Here is a 23362-nt window from a genome sequence, read left to right as displayed (position 1 = left end):
CACTTTACTGGACTTTACTTACTCTGGAGGAGGCAGACGTTCTCGTCCAAGCTCATGTCACCACATCTAACAACCTGAAGAAGGCGAAAAAGCAGAATTAAAGTGTATATACAGCCTATATGTAGAAATGGAAGAAGACAGAAGGCTGGCATTGTTGGATTGATGATTGTCGTGGTTGTTGGGACCAAGATTAGCATGCCTCTCAGAGTTCTGTGTCAAAGCTTGGGCCATTCTCTTTTACTGCCAATATTTCGTCATGTGACAAAACACGAGCATTCCCTGAACACACAAGGTACATTTGCTTTTCCATTTTTCATCAAGTTGCCTCCATTTGCCCATTTGATAAAAAATTTCAGAGTCAGCCATTTGTCAGAAGAGACGTTCTGAGTCTACATTTTTTTTGTTGCCTTCGCAATATAGCAAACTCTTCTTTTCCTTTCAGCTTCTCCCTTCAGGGGTGGCCACAGCGGGCCATCCTCCTCCATCTCACCCTGTCCTCTGCTTCCTCTTCTCTCAAACCTACAAACCTCATGTCCTCCTTCACCACCTCCATAAATCTCCTCTTTGGCCTTCCTCTCGACCTTCTGCCTGGCACTTCCAACCTCAACATCTTCCTACCAATGTACTGGCTATCTCTCCTCTGTACATGTCCAAACCATCTCCATCTAGCCTCTCTGACTTTGTCTCCTGAACACCTGACATGTGCTGTCCCTCCGATATACTGCTTCCTGATCCTATCCATCCTGCTCACTCCCAGAGAGAAGCTCAGCATCTTCATCTCTGCTACCTCCAGCTCTGCCTCCTGTCTTTTCCTCAGTGCTACTGTTTCCAAACCATACAACATTGCTGGCCTGACCACCCTTTTGGACACTTTCCCTTTCATCCTTGTTGATCGCTATATAGCAAAAACCACTAACCACATATTTGGATGTTTAAAACAAGTATTGTGAGTCATTTCAGACAAAATCATCACTGAGACTCAATAGCATTTTCTGTGTTGTGAGGACAAACTTCACATATTTATTTAAAAAATCAAGCCAATATAGGATCCAAGCTGTTTAAACCAGTTCAGAAAACTAATGAAAACATCATGCTATGAAGCTAATGAAGTTATTGTCTTCCTTCAAGGCAGAGTTCTGATCTCAACTACTTCCTGAGGAAACCTGTTTCAGTTTGAGCCCATTAAAATTGATTCTGGCTTTGTGAAAACAGGTTGTAAAGCGAGCACTGAAAGCTGGATGTCTCCAAAACTCAAGTCAAGATAATGAGCTGTCCCGTGTATATGCATGGTCTTTAAATCATGCCGCACGTTGAAACAGACATTTTGTGTATGAAAGTCACAAAAAAGGAAGTACAGCTGCATTCTGAGAAAAGCCGCTCTGGATTCTTGTGGTCTTTAAGTACAGGGTGAATCTAAAGGGTACTCGTCGTGAGAAAAAGCACGTTGTGTTTGATATTGAGCCCAGTGGTTGTCTAAATTCTCCAGAGACATGCCATCATACGTTTCCGAGAGCACGCTCAGGGATGTATGCACACTACGCACAGGAACGCAAAAGTACAACCATCAAATCTGGTTAACGTGCATTTAGGAGCTAAACCAAAACACACACGGCTGTCTGAAGTAATTTATAGCGACAGCAGACGCACATGATGATCGCAGTGCAGCATTACTGTAGAAACAGCACAGCAGCTAAAAGGAGTTTTTTTAAGTGCATAAGCTACAACAAATGTGCCGAACACCATAAACATATAGACCCCTGAGAAGCCAGGACAATTGGCTCTAAATGACAGGATGTTCAAAAAAAATATTCAAGGCTGTTTGTGCTCGCCGTCTGTCTGGCTTCATTGTGACACTACATCTTAAATATTGTCTTTGGGGGAAAGAAGCATGAGCTCAGTACAACCCTCGCAACAGCTAGCATCACATCCACATCACTCTCTTTCCAGGTTCAGACACATTTCCAAGGGATTATAAATACATTTGTTTGTTTGTCCCAGCTGTTGCTGTTCTTGCATATGTTGCCAGTACGGCTATAGTATAATGTTTGAGGATTTAAATAAGCATTCATAGTGCTGTTGTCACAAGTAACTATAGCAGTCTTACTTGAATTAATAGTGTTGTTGTCACAACTGAAACATTAAAGCCTTATTCTTTATGAATAACCTAGCTGTTGTGTATGCTAACAGAGCAATGGCTAATGTTATCGTTGCAGTTGTTGTAGCTGTGGTACTTACACCTGTGCTGTTGCTATTTTTGTTGCCAAAGTTTTTGATGTTGCAAACAATGGCACAGGTGTTAATAACATCGACACAGCTGTATTAGACCACGTCATGTTGCAGCAGTATTTGTTGGTTCTAGAAATACTGTTGTTTATGCAAACAGTTGTGAACACTAATTGTTGTCCCTAATAAACGCTGCTATGTCAAATATGGGCTGCAGTTATGAGTGATGTTCTTCTAGCAATACTAGCAATTACATTGATTGTGGTAGTTAGGGATGCACTGACACCGATACCGGTATTTGACTGACACCGGGCTTGAGTATTTGTACTCATACTCATAAAATGGCCAAGGATATCACACAACCGACACCACCTTACAGTCCCGCCCAGTTTTTAAAGGACAGTTGATGGCAATTTTGTGAAATCTCTGTACTGCAGTGAAATGTGTGACCGTCACTCATGTACCAGAAAAATATACTGTGGAATATTGTTCAAATGATATATAAGGGGGAAAAAATCTCAAAGTAACTATGTGTAATGGCGTAAATACTCAGTATCGGTAAGTACTCAGATGCAAGTACTCGTACACTACTCATTTTGGAAACAACTGGTATCGGTGCATCTTAAGTGTTAGTAGTACCATACTGATGTGTCTATAAGGCCATGAGTGACCATGGTTGCATGACGGCCAGGAAAACCCAATTAAATTGGACTTTTAAAACACTTGTAAACAGCTTAGTCCACATATGGGGAGGGAAATTCTCTTCGTTGGATTCTGTGACCTGGGCAGTGCTGTTTTAGCGCCTGCATTAAGCCTGCATGGAACTGTTTGGCTAAACTAAGCTCACAGATAGCACAAACGTCTGCTGTGCCACAGAAGTGAGAGCTCCCCAGGAAGAAGTCCAGACGACCAACTAACATTACATACAACAGAGAAGTCACATGTAGGTAACTAGATGCTGCCTCTGGGCTTTCGGGTCTTTGTTGATGTCATTGGTGAATACACAAATCCGTGATCGCGATGAGGCAGATCTGCAGTTGTATACATTAGGGCTTCAAGTCTTCAAGTACCATCACTTTGAGTTTTAGAAAATGGCACCAACATCACAGATGAGCAACTGCATATTGAGCTACTCAATTTGGGGCTTGCGCACAGCAGTCTATAGCACAGCTCTGTTGGGGGAATTTTTGAAGTTAAAACTTAAAACCATATCCAACTGGACTTCAGCATTTTTTTCAGAACTCCAGCTTGACTGTCTCTCACTCATTCCATTCAAGACATTTTGACATTGAAACACTGCACAGCATCGAGCGCAATTGCAACGAGAAACTGTCTATGATGTACAGCACGTGTAGATTTTGCTTCTGTCAAAACTGCCAAGTCAACCACTGTAGATGACACCGTAACGCAATGCTTGCACGTCCATCTTCCTGCCGCGGGATGAGATTTCATGAGTGACAAGACTCCTGTCCAGAACGTAAACAGATTTGAAGCTGGGAAATTATGTAGCAAAAAAAAAAAAAAACTGTGATAGTATTCCATTTAGACAGATGTTACCAATCTGTTGGCGCTTAATGCCTCGTGTTTGAGGAAGAAAGCTTTATCAGAAGACTGTTCTCATAGTATTCTGAAAATAAAGAGTCGAAAAGGAATTCTATTTGAGCAATGGGTTTGTCAAGCGCTGTAATAGAGCCATCTGACAGGAAGCTGTGATGCATGAGGACTCAAGTAGCAGGACTACTTAACTAGCTAACAGGCTAATGAATGTTTTACTGGGGTGAGATGACTGCTGCTGTCCAGCTGCGACTGCTGCTGTAACTGGCACCACCACTGCTTTTTTCTCATGGGGGTTTGCAGCCCAGCTCATCTCAAGTCACAGTCGGGGGCCAATTGCCCACCTCGACGCCCCCGCTGCTGGAGCTGAATGTTTGATAGAGGTCTGGTGAGGAGGAGGAGGGGCGGGGGAGGAAATGGGGTGAAGGATGGGGGCCAAAGCAGGGACAGGGGCCATTGGGCAACGAGGGCCGTATCAGATTACAAGACTGCTTCCTTAAACATGCATCACTGTAACCTCAGGTTTGCTGTTGTCTCAAAGTTTTTACAAGTCATTAGAATACCTGCAGCAGTGCTTCCAGATGTGGACGAGCATGAGCACTGCTCTCCACAGGGCTAGCTAGTGAAAAGGTAAGCAATAGTGAAGGGACAAATGGAGGCTCTGCTGAAGTGTGAAGAGTTTAAATGGGATCCTGTGGCGTCTTCACTAGTGCTGTTGATTGATGGTCTTGTTGGACCGTGGAGGCTTCAGGTCACCGGGACAGATTCAGATAATTAGCATAACACTGATTCGCACCTTTGTCTCCAGCCTGATGTTCTGCTCAGCAGTCTATCTCCATAAGCCTATTAAGCAGCACAGTGACACAGCCTTTTGTTAGCCATCACCTTTCATTGTGGGCTGGATTAATGCTGCACACCAGACGGGGTCCACATTTGGCCCGGAGCTGAGGACGAAGTGAGGAGCAGTGATCACTAGGTCAAGGCTTCATGACGGTCGAACAGAAGTGGCTAAAGATGCTTTTGAAATGAGGACAAAAGTCGTCACAAACTAATTTAATTGTCAGTATTGTTAGTGGTTTAATCAATCAGCCTACCAGAAACTTAGAGGAGGAGGAGGCAACACTGCCGCAGTATTAAAAAGTATTAGTATGAGATTTGTTTATAAAAGTATTATGAAATGTGGGTGTAGAAAAGGAGTTAATAAACGCCTGACCAATGCACAAATTCACATGACACTGACACACTGACATACATATTTTATTATAGTTATAGTATTTTAGTATAGTAATAATATTATTTTATCCTCATAGTTGCAAATTGCATAGGCTGTTGTGGTTAGGTTGTTGGCAATATAGTTTTATACACTAAATTAACTATTTGTACAGTATAGTTCGATATGAAACACACAAACACACACAGTCATGCGCTTGTGAGGCAAACAAACATTTAAAGTGATGTGAAATGTAACATTTAACATACTATTTGAACTATAATCACTGACCAAACCAGAGAGAAGCAAAAATAATTCAACGTTAAACAAAGAGAGGACAATATTCCTCGTCTTCCTGTGCTTGCGTGACACCCCAGTTTCCTCTCACTGTCAAAAAGGATGTTTGCTGGTTCTTCAATCAGGCGCTGTTGATCAAAAGTGTGCTTCCCACCCACCCAATGATAACACGTGGCTTTTAAATTGTGTTGTTTGTTTGAGCTAAAATGATGAGGTGGACTTAAAAAAAAAGATCTATTGCTTGAAGATCTAGAATCACCGCGCCTGCCGACTGAGATTCCTTCAGGGTCTGCAAATAATTAGAGATGAGGCTGCTTCCAACAATCAGTATTTAGAGTGTTACAGACTTTTTTTTAAACTCAGCATCTCCTCCTCCAGTGCTTCTAGAGGGGAGGGGGCACAGAGCAAGGGTTAAAGTAACCAGTAGAAGACTGGGTTTAGGGCTGGGCTTGACTGAGAAAAGGGGGGAGGCGTATAAAAACTGACAGCACACAAGTGGCGCTTTATCCACCCTGTCCCGCTCTGGGCAAGAGGAAACCCGAAACTGCTCTGCTCAACCAGCTTCACCTTCTCTCCCTTTTCTTTCCCTCCATTTTCTCACACACCCATTGGACGTGTGCGTGCTCAAGATAAAGAATGGCAGCAGCATCCACGAAGCTCAGACTCTGCGAAACGCTTCTTCTTGGCTTCCTCCTCATTGGCTCCTGCTTGAATGGTGAGTGAGAGAAGTGGAACAAAAGATGGAACTTTGAATGGATTGTGTGATGGGAGCTAGAGGGATGTGAGGGGTGGGGTCGGGTGGAGAAGTAGGACCCTTGTTTTAATCCTACAACCTTTTTGTGCACTTTCATCTTCAATGCTAAGAACAATCATTGAAAGTTGTGTTTCACCCTAAAAAGCTTTGTTTGAAATATCAGCATCACTCACAAAGTTGCGCAGAGGTTCTCCCCGGCAAACAAAGGGCTCACTTGAGCGAGGTGTGTCCCAACTATGACGAGAGTGATTCTTTCAGGGTGGGATCAGCTTTTGGACAGAGAGAAAAAGCTAATAAAAAAAAACAGCAAGTGTGATTTATATGAGCCTGCATTAATTCAACTCACACTGTGCTAAATGAAATCTCAATGAAGTGAGTGAAATTGCAATAGAAACTTGGTTCACTGATAGAGATTCAGACCACCAATTATCTGTGGGAAATGATCAATGCTCCTGACAATACAATTTAGAACGTAATGAAGTTTAATATTTGCGGTTCTCACCATACACTTTAGCCAAGAGTAAAGCTCTTTGTGTAATGTTCACAATTCACCCCACTTTTCTGAGAATGTCTGGAGAATGATTGCTATTTCACTGACCTGTTCCATGCTCATCTTTAGGACTTTAAGGAATGTGTGTATTTATATTTAGCAGGGTGTAACGCGAAGCCAGCAGAATGTGTGTGTGTGTATATATATGAAGGGTGTGTGAGGTAAGCAGCAGTATGGGGCTTCAGCATGGCATTTGGGATGGCTGAGGCAGTTCAACGATGCATGGCTCACATGGCTGAGGTCGAATAGCTGAACTTTATATATCTTGTGAATGTTGTGAAGTTCGTTTAAACTTGAGGTTGGCTTTAACATCGCCGAATGGCTTGTTTGATAAACAAGAGGTTGAAGTACAGTTTAACTTTTTTTTGTTTTAGATTTGAACAAATGTAAAACATTTGAACTAATTTGTTTACTTATTTATTTATTTATTTTGGGTTCATCAGTGCATTATATAACACAAAAGTTATGTTTTTAGGAATATAACGCAGCAATATTTATTCAAGCCATAAAGAAAGCGCATAAGTCCTATTTAAAGTAACATTTAATTGAAAAAAAGTTTTTTTTTTCTCATTGGCGCCATTTATATCAATCAGCTGACTTGAGATGATGGACTGGGCTCAGCATGTCCGATACAATACTGTTGCTGACTCAGCACCACTTTGGATGACTTTTGATGGACTACAGAAACCACCTATTTCAGTGGCTAAACAGAGAATCATGTACATATGTGTTTCCCTTTTTGGTCCATTCTCAGTCTCATGCCTTTAAATGTACTTAAATGTATTAAAACTTCAGCCATTTTTCGTCATCACATAGTCAAGAAGTTAACATGCTTGCGTAAAATGGTGAATACATCAAGGGGTTGAAGATAAATGTCAATCTGCTGTAATATTTCTGAATGATTCTGAGTCTTTTCAGGACCCTAAAATCAGAACTTTGGGAACCCTGTTGCCTCAAAAGCTGTTGGAGTGAATGCGCAGCAGCTGGTTTTCACAGCAGACAGCTGGAAACAACTGTTTCTGACAAGCACCATTATGAGTTAAACATTTGATTTAGGGCAGAAAACTCCCGCAGCCTTCGTCAATGATGACTCATGCAGGACTGTTTTAATGTTGTGTATCTCTAGTCCAACATAATTAATATCACATGTGTTCTAAGGGTTCATTTTGAACCTGTGATTTACGTAAAAATATGATTGAACAACAGCACAAAGGTTATTGAAACACAGGTATTATAAACAGACAAAAGTTCAAGGTGCTTTCCGGAGTTAGCTGGTGTTGAGTGCGAGAAACACTCCATTACTCGACCGACATAGTACAACAGAAAAGCCCAATTTAAAGAAAGACCAAATCAAGTTTGTGTGAGTCTCATGCATATGGGTGGTCTTAGTATGCATGTGGTCCTTTGTCTGAGTTGGGAATGGAGCATTGTAAAGTTCTCTTTCGGAATGTTGATATTTGTTTCTGTATCTGAGTGATTGTTTATGAGGTCTAAATTTATCATGCAGTTTCAAGAAAAGTAAAAACGTGCGCACCAGCAGAATAAGCTCCTTGTTTATGCTGAAGCAATCTCATGGCCAGTAATCACTCTGAGCCTTCATTCCGAGCTCGTAAACCCAAAACAAAAACCTACCTGCCGGATAAGCCAAGTTCAAAACAAAATAAGCCTTGAATCGGGTCCGAAATGTCAAACAGCCGAGCCGGGACGCAGCCAAAGCTTTGCAATATACATCACTCTGTGTTGTGGCTTGGAAATTAATCGCTCACAGGATTACCTAATTCAAACCTCCTGTCTTTATTACCGGGACGCAGTTCACGGGAATGAGATCAGCAGCAGCGAGCAGCAAGGCTCTGCTTTGAAACTTAACTCAGGGAAACACATTGCTTCATTTGGGAAACAAACATATTCTAGTGTTGGTCTTTATCCGATGATCATAAGCTACTAACACGGAGCATGGCTGCCTGCAGCTGTGAGCCAAATGTACGGGTCAGAGATGAATGACTCAGTCATGAATCATAATCATGCACATGTGGAATATCATACAGATGGGAAGCGATGCAGACGAGCCCAGTCAGTATTGGTTGTAAATTTTCAGCAGGGATTTAAAAAAAGAAAAGTCTCCAGAGGAAGACGAAAGTATATTTCATTGACTTGGGAGGGAAAAGCAGGATGGTGTTACGTAATGAGCTTTTCTGTGGATCTTTAAGGCGATGAGGTCGGAAAAGGTCGCCAAAAGAACGATTTAGTTTAGCTTGCACATTTCATAGTTTCAAAGCATGGTGATGAGAGATTATGTTGCAAGATACAAGCACCACATTGTAAGTGCCATATAAAGTAGAGGGACAACTGTAAAATAAGCTCTTAAGGCTTTCTGTGTCTCCCTCTATGAGAACCTAGCGCATCAACTGATGATTATAAAAAGAAAAACCCATGTGCTCCGGTTATGTCTTATTCAGAAGAAAACTGGTGTCACTGTTTAGTTCATTTTTTTGCTTTTCAAAAGTCCCTTTAATATTTAGCTGGCATTGCATTAATGTCCCAATTAAACGTTGTTAGATATTGGCAAAAATCACAGTGTTAAAGGCATACATTTAAAAATGTATCATCGCCATCATCATCAAGTGATAGGTAGGTGCAGTTTCCAGCAGGACATTCTGCATAAGAAGACTGTTTACATGAATATATGAATATCAAGCATCTTCTTCATCACTTGGACAACTGATGTAAATCAGCAGCCTTAAAAGGCAAGACAAGGTGAAGATCAAATAACAAACGATGATACTTAATATACTTTCTTTGTTTTATGACTAGTGAATAGTCGAGTACTGTGCAGCACCTCATGAGGTATTTTTGTTTGACATTTTGTGTGATTTTTATTCTCCCAACTATTAGCATTTTGATTTAATACTGAAAATATGCACTGTCCGCAGGTCATGCATTTTTACCCAATAAAAATTTAGTATTTCTTGTCAGTCAAAATAATATTACACTGTAGCTCTTATTATTATTACACATATATTGTATAATGAATTTGGAGGGAAAAAAACACTTCCCAATTCCCCATCTCTGGTATGGCGGTTTCCAAGACGATCCTTGAGGGCCAAAGCTAAAGACGAAAAGCAAATGTTCTGGGTGGGAAACACAGTGAATCCAGAGAAGATCTAAAAAAAGACAGCTGACTTACATGGACTCACTTCAAAGATACTCAACTTCTAAACAATCTTGCAGTTTAAGGCGAGCGCACTCCCTGCACTGGATTTAGGAGGTTCTTTAATGAAAAGACAGTGAACCTCGATGCCAGACCATGTAATTATGTCACTGTTTGTGTTGTGCACTAAGTGATTTACTGCAGAGTCAGTAACACAAACTCAACAACAGCGTGAGGGTTTCACTCATAAATATCACAGTCAAAACAAAATCTGCGTCGCAGGGAGCAGACTGTATTCTCTCTTTACTGTGACGGTTCTCAATTTCAGAAAACCCAGCCCCCTCGACAAACAAGTAAACCAGCCACTTAAAAGAGCAAGTCCTCAACTTAGAGACCATTGACTTAGTGGGGGTTATGTTGTAAGAGGTGCTTTGTGATGTTTCGTGTTCGTGAGAAATGATGCCTCGGTTGCTACAGTGACGGACCTGACTCACAGATGAGTTGCAGGTAGTGTCTTCCCGGGACAATGATGTTTGCTGATGATGTGGTGATGGGCTGGTGAGGGATCAGTGGGACAGTTCGCACAGAAGTTTGAAGATAGCGTTTGGAAGACAAGATGGTTTGAACACATGGAGAGGAGAGAGGAAGACTGTTGAAGATGGAGATACCAGGTAAAAGGAGAAGAGGATGCCCATCAATGAGATTATGGTTCAGAGACATCCACTCCAAGAGACTGCTGCCACATTGCAGGGCATGGAAATGAATCGCTTGCATGTATTCTTCTTCTAAATTCCAAGTGTAGAAAGAATAAAAGTGAAAGGGTCCAGAGCAGATCTACCAAGAACATCTTTATAGGCCATTATTTCTGTTTTTCAATACCACCCAGAGTAAGCCTGCTTTTTGAGCCATATAGAATGTCTTGGATTGTTTCTGGACATGTTCAATGATAAGCCTGTGAGTACACAACACCCAGATCTAGCACGCTCTGCACCAGGGTCTCCTAAACGTCTACCTGTGTTCACAGGGGAGCAGTGCAGGGGGAGCAATATAATTCCCTCAATTGAAAGCAGATGCCATGTTTCCTGATTGTGGTCATCAGAAACAGGTTTGATAAGAACCTGGGGTGGCCTCAGGGCTGGGCCGGGCTTTACGCTGCTGCAGCTGAGCTCAGGTCTGTCTTCTTTCACTTGATGATTGAAACCATGAGCTCCAGTCGCTGCCAAGGGAGAAGAACAAACCCATATCTGCAATTAATAGCGGTGACAAGAACGATGGAGTTGAGGGCGCGGTGAGGAGGGTGGGGTCAGGATGGTGGGGTCTGTTGTTTCAGTGAGGGTAGAGTTGCAGAGCATGTCGAACACTGAGGGACAAGGCTCTGGTATCACATTCCTGCAGCAGCTCTTAATGCTCATATTCAGACTTATAAAAAGCAATGGCTATGATGTTGTTTGTGATTCACCACATCACAAACAACTGTGACAATGACGTTCAGGAAGTGCACTGTGAGACATGGCATTTTTCAGAGAATCATGGTTGGTATGTCACCTAGAGACAGAAGCCGAGGTAAACAATGGCTGTGGCTGACAGACACAATGCCTTTCGCTCATTTCCAATAGGAAGAGAAAATCGTTGCAACAATTTGTTGTCACAACATTTCCTGCCATCCACTACGCTGTTAAAGAGACAAAGCCTAAACAAAATTGTACCTCAGTAAATTCAGTCATGTATTTGGAAACACACCCATCTGTCGTAATTGAGATGAAAAAATGAATATTTCCTTTTAAGGAAAATATTTGCACTGAAAAAGCATTATTTATCTTGAAGGAAGCATCTCTCAGCGTCTGATTTGACAAGCATTTCAAGGACTCCCAGAATGGCAGAACATTTCACACTCCACAGTTGTTGTCTGGAGTGTTAATTAGTACACACATCTGTTCGGCCATTCTGGTTGTTTTTCCCCACACAGATGTCAGGTCTGTGGCGCTCCAACCCAGACGTAGGTGGATTTTTTTTTTCCTTTTTGGGGGGCGAAATAACAACAATAGCAGGTGGAACAGAAGTTACCGTCCAGTGAAGCTGATCATGGCCTTAACTTGCCTAGTTACATGGCTGCTTTCTGCATTTCAGGACAGAAATTGAAGATTGTTGGAGGAACACAAAGCAGTTAGCTGATCAAACATCCATGGCCTGCCTTGAGACAACTGCATTGTAATGCATCTGTTGTAGTTCCGCAGAAATACATTTATTTTATTTGATGAAAGTCAGTAGATAATTCCACTCAGGTTAACAGAACATCAAAAACAATCACGAACATAGACAGGGAGGAAGAAATACAGTTCTGAAAAACAAAGAACGTAAGAGCATGTTATGTCATGATGTCTAACTATAATTATGAGGGCTGTGTCGAAATGTTGATTAATAGGGTAATCACAATTAAAACAGGAACAGAATGAAAGTAGAAGCTACGCATGCCGCTATGACAGGAGCAGAGTGCAACATTCACTCATCAGTATTAAAAGCTAGCCTTTGGGAGTGGTTCGGTTCCGAACATGAAAATGGAGTCAAAACCGACGGCATACATAAGGTGTATAAAACTAGAATAATTAAGTCATGGATGTTGATAAAGATATATGAAAATATGAGGTAAAAAAAAGAAGTACTGGATGGGAAAAAAGACGCCCCAAAAATGTAATAACAATAACAGCTGAATCGCAGCACCCTTGTAACCCAACAATATACAACTAAGAGCCAGATGTGGGCATGCAAACCCTTTCACTGTGAGGTTAAAATGGAACAAGGGAAACAATGGAGTAATGCTGTCAAATAAATACCAGACAACATTTCTCATTGTTGGTCAGGAAAGTCTTTATAATAGAGGTACAGTACGGTACCTGTGTTGCCCTTCCTTGGTGTAAAAGCCAAAGGAAGCATGTAGTTGCTGACTAAACTGATCCAAATATTCGTGAAGTGTTTGAACGTCTCACCTCTGGAGATGCCTGGGATTAGTCGTGCGTGACTGGTTGAGTAGACCGGGAGTTTTTGGAAAGGGTGGAGGCTCTTCTTCTCCCGAAGCCTGCCACATTCCTCCATCCGGAGTCTCCGGAGACCGGAGGGGGGTGGGGGGATATCCAGACTGCGGCCGTCACTCACTTCAATCTGGTGGGAAAATCTGGAACATTGCAATGAAGTCAGTGTCGGTGCTGAACAACATATGGACTCAGGCTGATTAAGAACATCAGGTTTAGGCTGTAAATGTTTGTGTAATGATAGCATGACATACGGCTGATATCTGGGCAGCCTTGTGAGAACATGCAATGTTGTGTTTGATTGTTTAAAGAAAGCGGGAAGGATTTTTCTTTTTTTTTTTTTAAACGTACGGTGGAAATTAGGAAGAGATGTGGATAAGTTATTTCACCATGTCTTGTTATCGTGTGTCCAATCATAGAAAGCCTGACACTGGAACTACAGTCAGGTATAAAAGATGGCAAAGAAGGCGCAATCTGGGCTGAGTTCCCGTCGTGCTGTTGACAAAATCCTCTGCCCATTATTGTGTTTAAAATTTGAAAAACATGTTTTGCAAGATGGTTTACAAGAGTTCTTGTGGTGTAGTGACATCATTAGCGTGAGGACAGAAAAACGCAGAAAAAATGTTTTCTCTCACAAATGCATGACTCCGAGCATAAAGTATACTTAGAGCATACCACCTACTTCACTATGGAGCATTGAGTTTTGCAATCCATTCTTCGGCTCTCAGTCACGTGCCTCCATGTAACTTTATGTATGAATAAATCAATCACAACTATCCACAACACAAACGTCTGCAGAGCAGAGGAGTGAAGTTGTGCCACACTTGGACTTCTATGATGGTGACGTGAGGATCACAGCTCTACTTAATTAAATGATGTAACTGTTCGGCTCAAATTATCAGTTGACATTTGATCCTCAATTACGATACAAGTGGAACTCCCTGTCAAGGTTCAACATTGAATCATTTCCCCAGAGTTGCGGTATCTTGGAGTCTTGTTTATGAGTCAGAGAACGATGAATATGAGATCAAATACATACATAAATAAAGAATCAAATTGAAGATAAAGATGTCTTAAATAAGTTTTCCCAGGTCCCAGAATGTGGCCATAGAGAGATGAGGTGAATACAACTGCCTCTATGTTGATGAAAGCCAGTCGAGAGGCTTGGGAATCTGAGACGTGTGGGTTGCTTTGTCGAAACAGTCACCCGGTAGCAAAATGTCTCTTGGCAAGTGTGGCATCTTCGACGAGAATCACCAAGCCTTGGGTTTGGAACCAGCCAAGATCAACAATGTTTCCTAACCTGTAACATGTTTCCTCTGCACCAATCGACTATGAAAGCTGTCTAGAGACTAAAGAGACATTGTTATAAATCTCTACAACTCTTGTTCCACCCAGAGCACCCGAGACTTTGCGTCCATCTGTCAGGATCAATGAATTAACCGTTGACAGAGGTTTGCCTTCCAGTTAGCCACAACTTACCCTGTGACAGAAACGCTGAAACAACACACCTCCATCTTTGCACTCAAATACTCTGGTGCGTCACATTTGTATGAGAAACCCTGATTTACTCCCAGTTAGAGACTCATCCCTTTTCCGGTTAAATAAACAAGCGGACCACCCAATGGTGGTGGAGGGATGGCAGCTGTAGCGGGGTGTAAAAGACAAACTCACAAATCCAGGGACTCCTTGACCTGACAGGCAATTAATTGTACAACACTATTCATTTGCACACATCTATGAAACATTTAAAAATAAACCACTGACAAAAGACATCAGGCAAATCCCTTCTCCACTATTAAAAGAGGACCAGGAAACAATTCCCAGTGTATTAAAGCGGCATAACAGACAGCTGTAGTGGACAGTTGTTCACACTAAACATGCCACAAGACCTCCTCAGAGATTACTGCTGTCCCCATTTGCACGCAAGCGTCAGTGTACGCTCAACTGGTGACACCTGTCCGTTACATTGATCTACCAACAGGAAGTGAGCGGACGGTGCCACCTCTGTGTGACTGAACTGTGTTTGTTCCTTGTGAAAATCACAAGTAGTGACCATTGAGTGACATGAGGATGGTACAAAACGTGACACAGTTTTAGAGCAAGTCAGAAGTGACGGCCAGTCAAACCAATCCAACATGTTGTCAGAGATAAATGTTGGGCAGTCTAACTGGTTTAGAAATGAACAGTATTACCTAAAATTACGTAATTTATAAATAAGTACATCATAGAATTCAGAATGTGTATGATCAAATGGAACAACAATTCAAGAATTCAACTTATATAAAAAAATTAATACAATTTAATATTCATAAATAAAAAATATTAATAAAAGGAACAGGAAAGCATATGACTGAATAAAAAGAAATATAGCTAATAGTAGAAAGGCTAAAAAAATGTAAAACTTGTGGATCCAAAGATCCACATGAATAATAAAAATCATCAAAGCAACCGTCACCATATTGTGCTGCAACAGTCGAGACAAGAGTCAAAGGTTTGAATTTAATCTGACTCCTTGGTTAAACATGGTGGATGTCAGATAATTCAACAAATATTAATCTTGTTAGAAAACTGGCTCTGTGTTTCCTTTTGAAATCATCTCAGTTTAAACATAAGCTGCTTGTGATTAATCAAAGAAAGCTTTTTCGGCTTGGTAGCAGAGTAGCACTGGATATGAAGAGATCCAGCTACTGAGCCTGAAGTCAATCACTGAAGTTAATCTGGCAACCGATGAGGAAAGTTGGTGTTGCCAAAGAGCCGAGTGTAATGAGATCTGCAGAGTTGAGGCATTATGGGAATGTTTTCGACGTGAGGTCATGCTGGTGTTGTTGTGGCAGAGCGAGGGGGATCTGGGAAGCACGATGAACATTTTGGCTCAGGGACCCACACGGGTAATGTGACCTCAGTCTTGGTGAGCAGACTGTCTGCAGAGTTTAGTTAACACATTAGCTGAGAGTATAAAAACCTGTGAGTCAATGTGATTGTTCCTTTCTTATCTGACATTTATGGGTGGTGTGGTTTTGGCTCCACAAACCGCTTCAGTAAAAAGAAAACAAAGATAACGGAAGAAAGAAAGAAAGAAAGAAAGAAAAAAGTCTTTCAACAACAAGAAAATGTGGCAAATAATATCAACGCTCGGACATTGAAGAACAAAGGGAGACATTGCTACAGATAATAAGATGCTTGAGTTTAGTCAGTTCAACCATCACTATGGATTTAAATGGGTCTGGTCCAATTTCGTCATCTCAAATGTTTTGGGGAAAACCTGATATTTAAGCAAACTGCAGAATGTTGATCCAAGAATTGACGGTAATCCTGAGCAATAAGATCTGTTACCTGATCGTCCATCATGAGAGGCCATTAGGGACTAAAAGGAATTCAGAGATCTCTCACAAATACTTGCCATGCATTAGAGGCTTAGCTCGCTGGAAAGAAAATAAAGCACTGTAATGTCAACCATCTCGCCTTTCAGCTTCAATCCTGATTACAACCAAATGAAATAAAACCAAAGGAAATGCAAAGGCGGCTTGGAGAAATAGAAGAAAGTGAAGACTTATGTGACAAAAGAATCTAACTATCATGTGTTTTTCAACAGGAGTCAAAGCAAAAGAGGAGGACGTGGTTACCGCCACACCCACACCGATGTTAGAAACTAATCCAGACACAATTCCAACTCCTGGTATGTACCAGTCACAATTGATGCATGCTCGCTGCACTCAATGTGACATATTCTCTGCAGGTGTTGCTTGTCAATTTACATCGACGGACAGTAAAATAACTTCACACATTGAGTGATCTTTTTGACTTCTAGTTAACTAGGATAAACCAGAGTAGACATTGACCTTGACTGAATTCATAAGAAGGTTCTCGTCCCTGTTTTGGCTAACTGTTCAAAGATATTATCACACAGTCCAACCCTGACACAGTGTTGTTTTCTGCAGCGCTGCACCAGCCCCACAATAAATCACTGCCACGCATGTCTGACATCTTCATGCACAATTTCACACAGTTACCTCTTAAGTGCCAACTCTGATGTGGTCTTGTGCTGAAGTATATTCCACAAGTGGCCGAACAATTTAGGACAGGTAAACAATCACCCATGTGGCACCTTCAAGGACACAATGTCCCATTTCAAATTGAATGATTGAAAAATACATAACACAACTTTTGAAGAAATAAATTAGTAGTACTGCATCATACAAGATAAATGATGATTATGGCACATATGGAACTATTAAATATGTTCAAGTTTGGCAAGTAATGATGTATCATCAGGAATTTTGAGGTTGAGTCTATAAAATACAGAACCCTTACATGAAAAGCCACTGGACAAGCAATATCTATACATATTAGATTTCCACACATAATTTTTTATTTTCATTTTTTTCCAAAAATGGTGGGGTGGGGTTGGGGTGGGGTGGGTGTGGTTGTTAGGTTTAGGCTTGGGGGGGTCCTACATTGGCCTTTTTTTGCATGGATTTGTGGATAATGTAAAATATGATGGTTGGGAACACTAGTCAACTTCATTTACAACTACTGTTATTTGAACTACCTTCTTTAGAGTCTGAAGAGGCACAAGACCAAATCTTGGTTTTCCCTGCAGTAAATTCCACCGAGCTGACAGGGCTGCCAGACGCAACAACAGTAGCTGTCGTCGAGATTGCGGATGGGAACGGAGAACAAGCTCTAGAGGACACCCCAGACCAGTTTGTGGTTGAGGTGCAAACTGTCGGGCCAGAGTCATTGAAGCCAGAAACACCTGCACCTGAACCGGCCCGTGGAGACGGACCCAACAACAAACCAAGGGTATGTTTTTGACCCCATTAGTCCTGTGAGAGAACATTACCACAAAAAATGACCTGTTGTTTAAAGGAAACATGACTGCAAATAAGCATTTAAATTTTTTTGCTGCAGCCGGAGCCCAAAGTTCATGTGGTCTGTGTCAGCAAAGAAGCAGTGGAGAATAAAAATGCTGTCAATCTGAAACTCAAGGCCCCATCCAACTGCGTAAGTTCAGAGTGCTCAGAGTGCTGTCTTCTGCTGATGACACGGAATACTATTCCGTTGGTGTGAGACCATCATGATTAAATAAAACTGTGTGACAGTTGGTGACATCTTTATTGAAAATGTGAGAGAGCAGTGTGTTTTCTATGTGGAATTATAGTGGAACTTTCACAAACCAGGAGTAAAGCCACATAAATCCTAATAAACCAGTTTTAAGTATGGATAAATTATTATTATTGCTGTGAGAAGGCCACTGGTGTACGAACCCAGCTTGCAGCAGCTTTGGTTGTCATATGAACTTTGATTCTACTGGTGCAGAGCTTGTATCTTGTCCCCACACAAGTACTCCATGTTCAATCTCTTTAGTTAGCTGCAGGATAAGCGCCAAATGACCAAACGAATAGTACAATTATGTTATAGTACAATGGTCACGATGCTGTTTCTGCTAGATGTAAGTAAGGTGAGTCTTACATGGAATAAAATTACACATTATTGGCTTGATTTGAACAAGATCTTTTGTCCCGCATTATGACTGTAGAAATGTTTCATGATTCTTAAATCATGAAAATTTAAATGAAAGAATCATGTATTGAAATTACACTGTAAAAAGTTTCCACATTCGGTGAAGCATTGTGTGATAAACCATAAGGACAATTCTGATGACAGCATTTACATTAACAAGTGAGAATGTTGAGAAAGTTGAATTATAGGCATCAAGAACCTATTTACTCCCAGAAAATAGAGGATGAGTGTTATAAAAGTAAGACTTTCATATGTAAATAATATATAATTGCAGGTTAGTGGTTAGGTTAATAACATTTCATTGTAATGAAGACACTTCTAAAGTACTATTTTCTTCCTGCAGGAAGACACAAAGATGAAGCTCGAGAGTGTTCTACCTAAGCTGTGTGGTGAAGACTGCAAACTGGACATCTACCAGGACGACAACTCAGACCAAATCCTGGTTGCTGGTCAGTACGTTGAAGGTGAGCCAGAACAATGCAGTGATGTTGTTGTTGTGTAACAAGTCAGTGTAACAATGCTACCTACACTTGTTATTACAGAAGACGTTGCTGGCATGGCCGACAAGTTCAACGACGTCAACATTAAAGATGAGGTAAAGCATTTTGTCTCCGTGTTCGGGTGGCAGTAGCAGGACAAAAGAGATCATTGAATTACACTGACATAATTTGTCACTTTTTCAATGTAAAATCACCAGCCAGGAAGGTGAACCTTGATGTAAGCGCTGTGAAATAGTGGTTTTAGTCCGAATCAAATGAGGAGTAAAAGTTCTGCACGGTGGTCGATGAAAATAAAAGCACTTCCTCGAGTTCCCAGCAGCTCCTATCTGCCCAGATGACAACAAATAGACCACAAACACTGAACTTGTCAGCTTCTGCATTTTTCCTGTATCAAGGGAACAATCTGGGTTTATGGGCGTATTAGCGCTTCACATGCGATTCATTTCCCTCCCGACTCCACTCTGTGGAAGAGTAATTAAGCAGTGCCTCAGTCGGCTCACAACATAAACAAACCAACATTCTGCTCAAGGACAGACACTCAACTTTAACACTCTTTTCTATCATCTCCAGACTAACGTGGAGGAGGCTTCTCCTCGGTGGGGGAAGAACTCAAAGTTGGTCCTGGTGTCACTGCTGTTGGCTGGTTTACTGCTGGCAGCTCTGCTGGTGGCTGGCTATTATCTCAAGACCCACCGCAAAAACTCTAAAGGGGTCAGACTGGTAAGTTGCTTGGTAAAAATACTGGAAAAATTATGTACCCATTTGCACACATACCAACACACTAAAGCTGATTATTGTGATTTGTGATACAATCTTAAGTTTTACTTCATCATTAAAATAATGTGAGAACCACAGACACCAACTTGGAGTTGCTGATCCCAATCCCGGCTGATATTCAGCCGTAGATGAAGGTAATGGAGCGAGGAACCCAATAGTCCAGTCTATTTTGGATTACTCTAGAAGCAAGGCAAATGAAGCAGACTCACTGGAGCTTCAAAACATCCATCCCCTACCCAAGTAACTCACACATTCCTTGGTCAAAAATTGATGCAACTCTGGCTCGTGCGGAGACCAGTGGCATATGGTTTTAGTTTCTGTCCCTCAACAGAAAGTGACGTCATTTTCTAAGAGTTAACACATGAGGACGCACCCATGACAGAAGTCAGAGGTAACTGCTTGTAGAAACGGTGCCTTGACGATTAATTATGATGAATGTTACCCTCAAATGACTTTCCGACCAGGGAACACACCCAGACATTCCGCGGGATCACAGTTGAGTTGAAAACTGCTCACAGGATTGTATTCACACAGCTGCAAGCCATAAAGCTCATTAAGAAAGAGTGTTTGGAAGACAAACACACATTTTTCAGAACACCCTTTTACAGTCTGTGTGCCACATTTGAGCCGCCAAGTGAGACTTGTTTGTGTGGGACCAAAGCTGATCAAATATATGACTAACGGCTGGCCCCGCGCTTTTCCTCAGGCTGAATCCTTCCAGGTGGATGAGGAGAACCAGGCCAACACCCTCGTCTCGGTGGCCCCTCTGCCTCAGGAGCCCGTCGACAAGCCCACTGTCAACGGAGAGTCTCCGCCAGAGAACGGAAGCAGCCCCGCCCCCACCACCAACGGACACTCTGCCGCGGCCACCCCAGTGGCTGACACCGAGATGTGAATACCGACACCCACCGCCTGTCCCACATATCACCCCAACAAGCCCCTCAATCGACAAAAAAACCTCTTTCACCTCCTGTCTTCCTCACCTCCAGAACAAAAAGAGTGACGCTGACAGTACTGCCTTTAATGTGAAATTTGGGGGATGCCAGGCTAGTTCCAAGACCAGCTGTGTTTCGCCTTTGGCTTATGTTTGGGCCAAGTCTTTACTTTGAGGATTTAAGATTTTCTTTCCGACCTTGCGTTTTTCATGAATCTATCACATGACTTCTCTTTGGGCACAGCAACAACTCCATGCGCTAGTTGCCCCGGGCCACGGACGCCAAACTAACTACTTGTATTTGCACAATTAGCAGCAGCAATTCAAAATCTGTTACATGGTGATTGTGTCATTTACATTGGTTTGTCGCAGGAATGTGGTCTTGAATATGGTTGACATTTAACTTTTTTTTCAATGAGATGCTCTGTGTGGGGCATTTTTTCTTCATTGGAACAGAAGATAAAAATACTGTCCTGATTGACGACAATAAAACCTCAATAGTAAACATGATTTCTTGCTCACTCAAGGCAGTGTTTAAAGACATCACCACTTTTATCACCACTTTGACAATTAAAAAAAATGTGTTTAACTGAATCAATTTGTTACCAACTATAAACAGACCTGGTTTATTCTTCCATTGTAGCCATTAGCAGGGAATCGTGGGCAACTTAAAGCAACACCTTCACTGGTCAAAAAACTATTTTGCACCATCAACCACAAACTGCCCTGTTTCACTTTTAAATGAAAGGGACGTCACCAAAGCTAGCCTGTCTTCATTTCAGCTGGAAATTGCCAAAATGACGACTGATTCCTGTTGACTTCAAGGAAAAATGCTTAATTTGACTTTTGGTTTTTTGAAAAAAAAAAAAAAAACAGGATTTGTTTTGTAGCATTTGCCTTAAGCCAAATCACTGTCTCACAAAAAACAACTATTTTGACATGAATCCTGTTTTTACACAGAAAATCCTCTTCTCGTGGCTGTTCAAACCAAAGAAGCTGTTGAGCCCTAAGAACCTTTAATAATTGGATGCCAACCTCGTGCTTTGCTTTTGTTGGTAAATACTAAACATTGCTCCAATTGTAAATGCAGACAGAACAGTGTTACCCCCTTGAACACTAGGATTTGAAACTAGCTCATTTTTTAGGCGATTTACTGTACAGTTGTTTGATTAATACGCTTTCTTATTGCTAGAAATGTTTTCAAAATGATGGGCTGTGAGTGCAACAAGTCTTTGTGAGAGTAGTTTAGAAATAGAAAACGAAAATCACTGCTGTGACAATTTTCACCTTTATTTTTGTATTTCTGCATCAGTGGTACGTTTTTGTAGCTTTTTTCTTTGAATGACAGCTTTCATAATGTACGAATTGTGTAAATAACTCTCTCCGTAGACCTTGTGCCTGACTGATAAACTGTGACGTTTGACAATATTTGTGTGAGTTCGTCTTCTTTCATCCATAAGCAGAGGCAGATGCATTTCTTGACAAAACCAAATTACTTCAGCTTTGGTGTTTTCTGTGGTCTTGCAAACTATAAGAGTCAAGGTAAGAGAACGCAGGACCCAAACAGGGATCAAGATCACAAGTAGATGGTGACAAAACAAACTTAATGTTCAATAAATAACTATAATCTTTGCCCGTGGCCGTGGCTAGTTTCAAGTTCGGAACAAAAAACGTACTTTTTATGCACAAAATATTGTAATGTGATTATTTCATTTCACTGAAATGATGGTTCTCTCAACAAATATTACTTATTTACAATCTATTATTGTCCGTCCACTATTGCAGTATAATCATGCTATACATCGCACTATCCCTCCGATATCATGATATGAATCTCATGCGAATACAGAAGCCGAGTGAGAACGTGGATAGATCAGTTGCTCTCAAGGAGCACATGTTGCTTTTCTAGAAAGAGCGGAACTCATACAATCAAACACTCACCCACATTTTACAGTGAACGTGTTTCGTGCATAAATCAGTTACAGTAATATTGGATATCAAATGTCACACCAAAAGACTGCACACCTTTGAATACTTCAGATTAGAGGCTTATGGAAGGGAATGGAGTGAGAATACACAGATGTCTTTGGCAATTCACTCCTTAAATTAATTAAACATGACTGAAGAGAAGTAATGAATACACAGCAGAGAAATGGACGTGTCTTGTGTCATGAAACTTTTAGAACTTCTTGGGACATTTCCCAAGGGGCCATGCTCTGTCCTCTTGTCAGAGTACATGTCATGTCCCCCATAAGATAAGACAGGATGAAGAAAATAATAATAAAAATGATGAGACCTTCTGTGTCCATAATGTGAAAAAATTAACCATAAAATCATTTTAATTCACGCACGCTTTTATATATCCCTTTAAGAAGGGAGAAAATAGAAAAATCTTGCACAATGCAGCAACTATTCTGTCAAAAGGACAACTGAAAAACATTTCATTCGATGTGAAACAGTGCAGTTTGGTGAATCTCTTGAGACTTTGCTATGTCCGTGAAATAATCATATATCGGCTTCTTGTCCCGAGACTCGAAGGGAGAGAGCACTGCCTTTATGAAAGTTAAGACTCTTGACATTTTCAAAGGTTTCAGATTCAGGTGGGTAAAGTCTAAACACAGTGTAAACAACACCTGAGAAAGGCTGGTCAAATAGCTTGGTGATAGGCAATTTGCTTAGCATTCCAAATGTCACAATGGGAGCGCCGGGTGTTGCTAAGCGGTAGCCGGCCTTACAGCCTGCTGCCAGGGAACCAGCAGTCCCCGAAAACTCTAAAGTGCTGGTGCTTTAAATGCTGTATTTAATTTCAACGTTCAAGCATTTTGCAAACTTTAAATGACAGATTAAAAGAACCTCCACAGAA

At 41.3% G+C, this 23362-nt stretch overlaps 1 protein-coding gene across 2 annotated transcripts; it reads left to right on the top strand.

The window, feature by feature from the left end:
- Positions 1-5809: 5809 nt before the first annotated feature.
- si:ch211-286o17.1 (hematopoietic progenitor cell antigen CD34) lies at positions 5810-21909 on the top strand. Of its 2 annotated transcripts, none has more exons than XM_053868527.1 (8): positions 5810-5999; positions 16358-16441; positions 17366-17568; positions 17677-17769; positions 18632-18752; positions 18831-18883; positions 19359-19508; positions 20272-21909. In XM_053868527.1, the coding sequence occupies exons 1-8, from the start codon at positions 5921-5923 to the stop codon at positions 20458-20460; spliced, it is 972 nt and encodes a 323-aa protein (XP_053724502.1). In that variant the 5' UTR covers positions 5810-5920; the 3' UTR covers positions 20461-21909. The 2 variants fall into 2 exon arrangements, with proteins under 2 accessions (XP_053724502.1, XP_053724501.1); XM_053868526.1 differs by having other exon boundaries at positions 17324-17568.
- The last annotated feature ends 1453 nt before the right edge of the window (positions 21910-23362 follow it).

Source organism: Synchiropus splendidus, chromosome 6 (genome assembly GCF_027744825.2).
Source record: "Synchiropus splendidus isolate RoL2022-P1 chromosome 6, RoL_Sspl_1.0, whole genome shotgun sequence".
NCBI lineage: Eukaryota > Metazoa > Chordata > Actinopteri > Syngnathiformes > Callionymidae > Synchiropus > Synchiropus splendidus.
The sequence above is the reverse complement of the archived record's forward strand: the minus strand, read 5'-3'. Positions and strand labels throughout refer to the sequence as shown.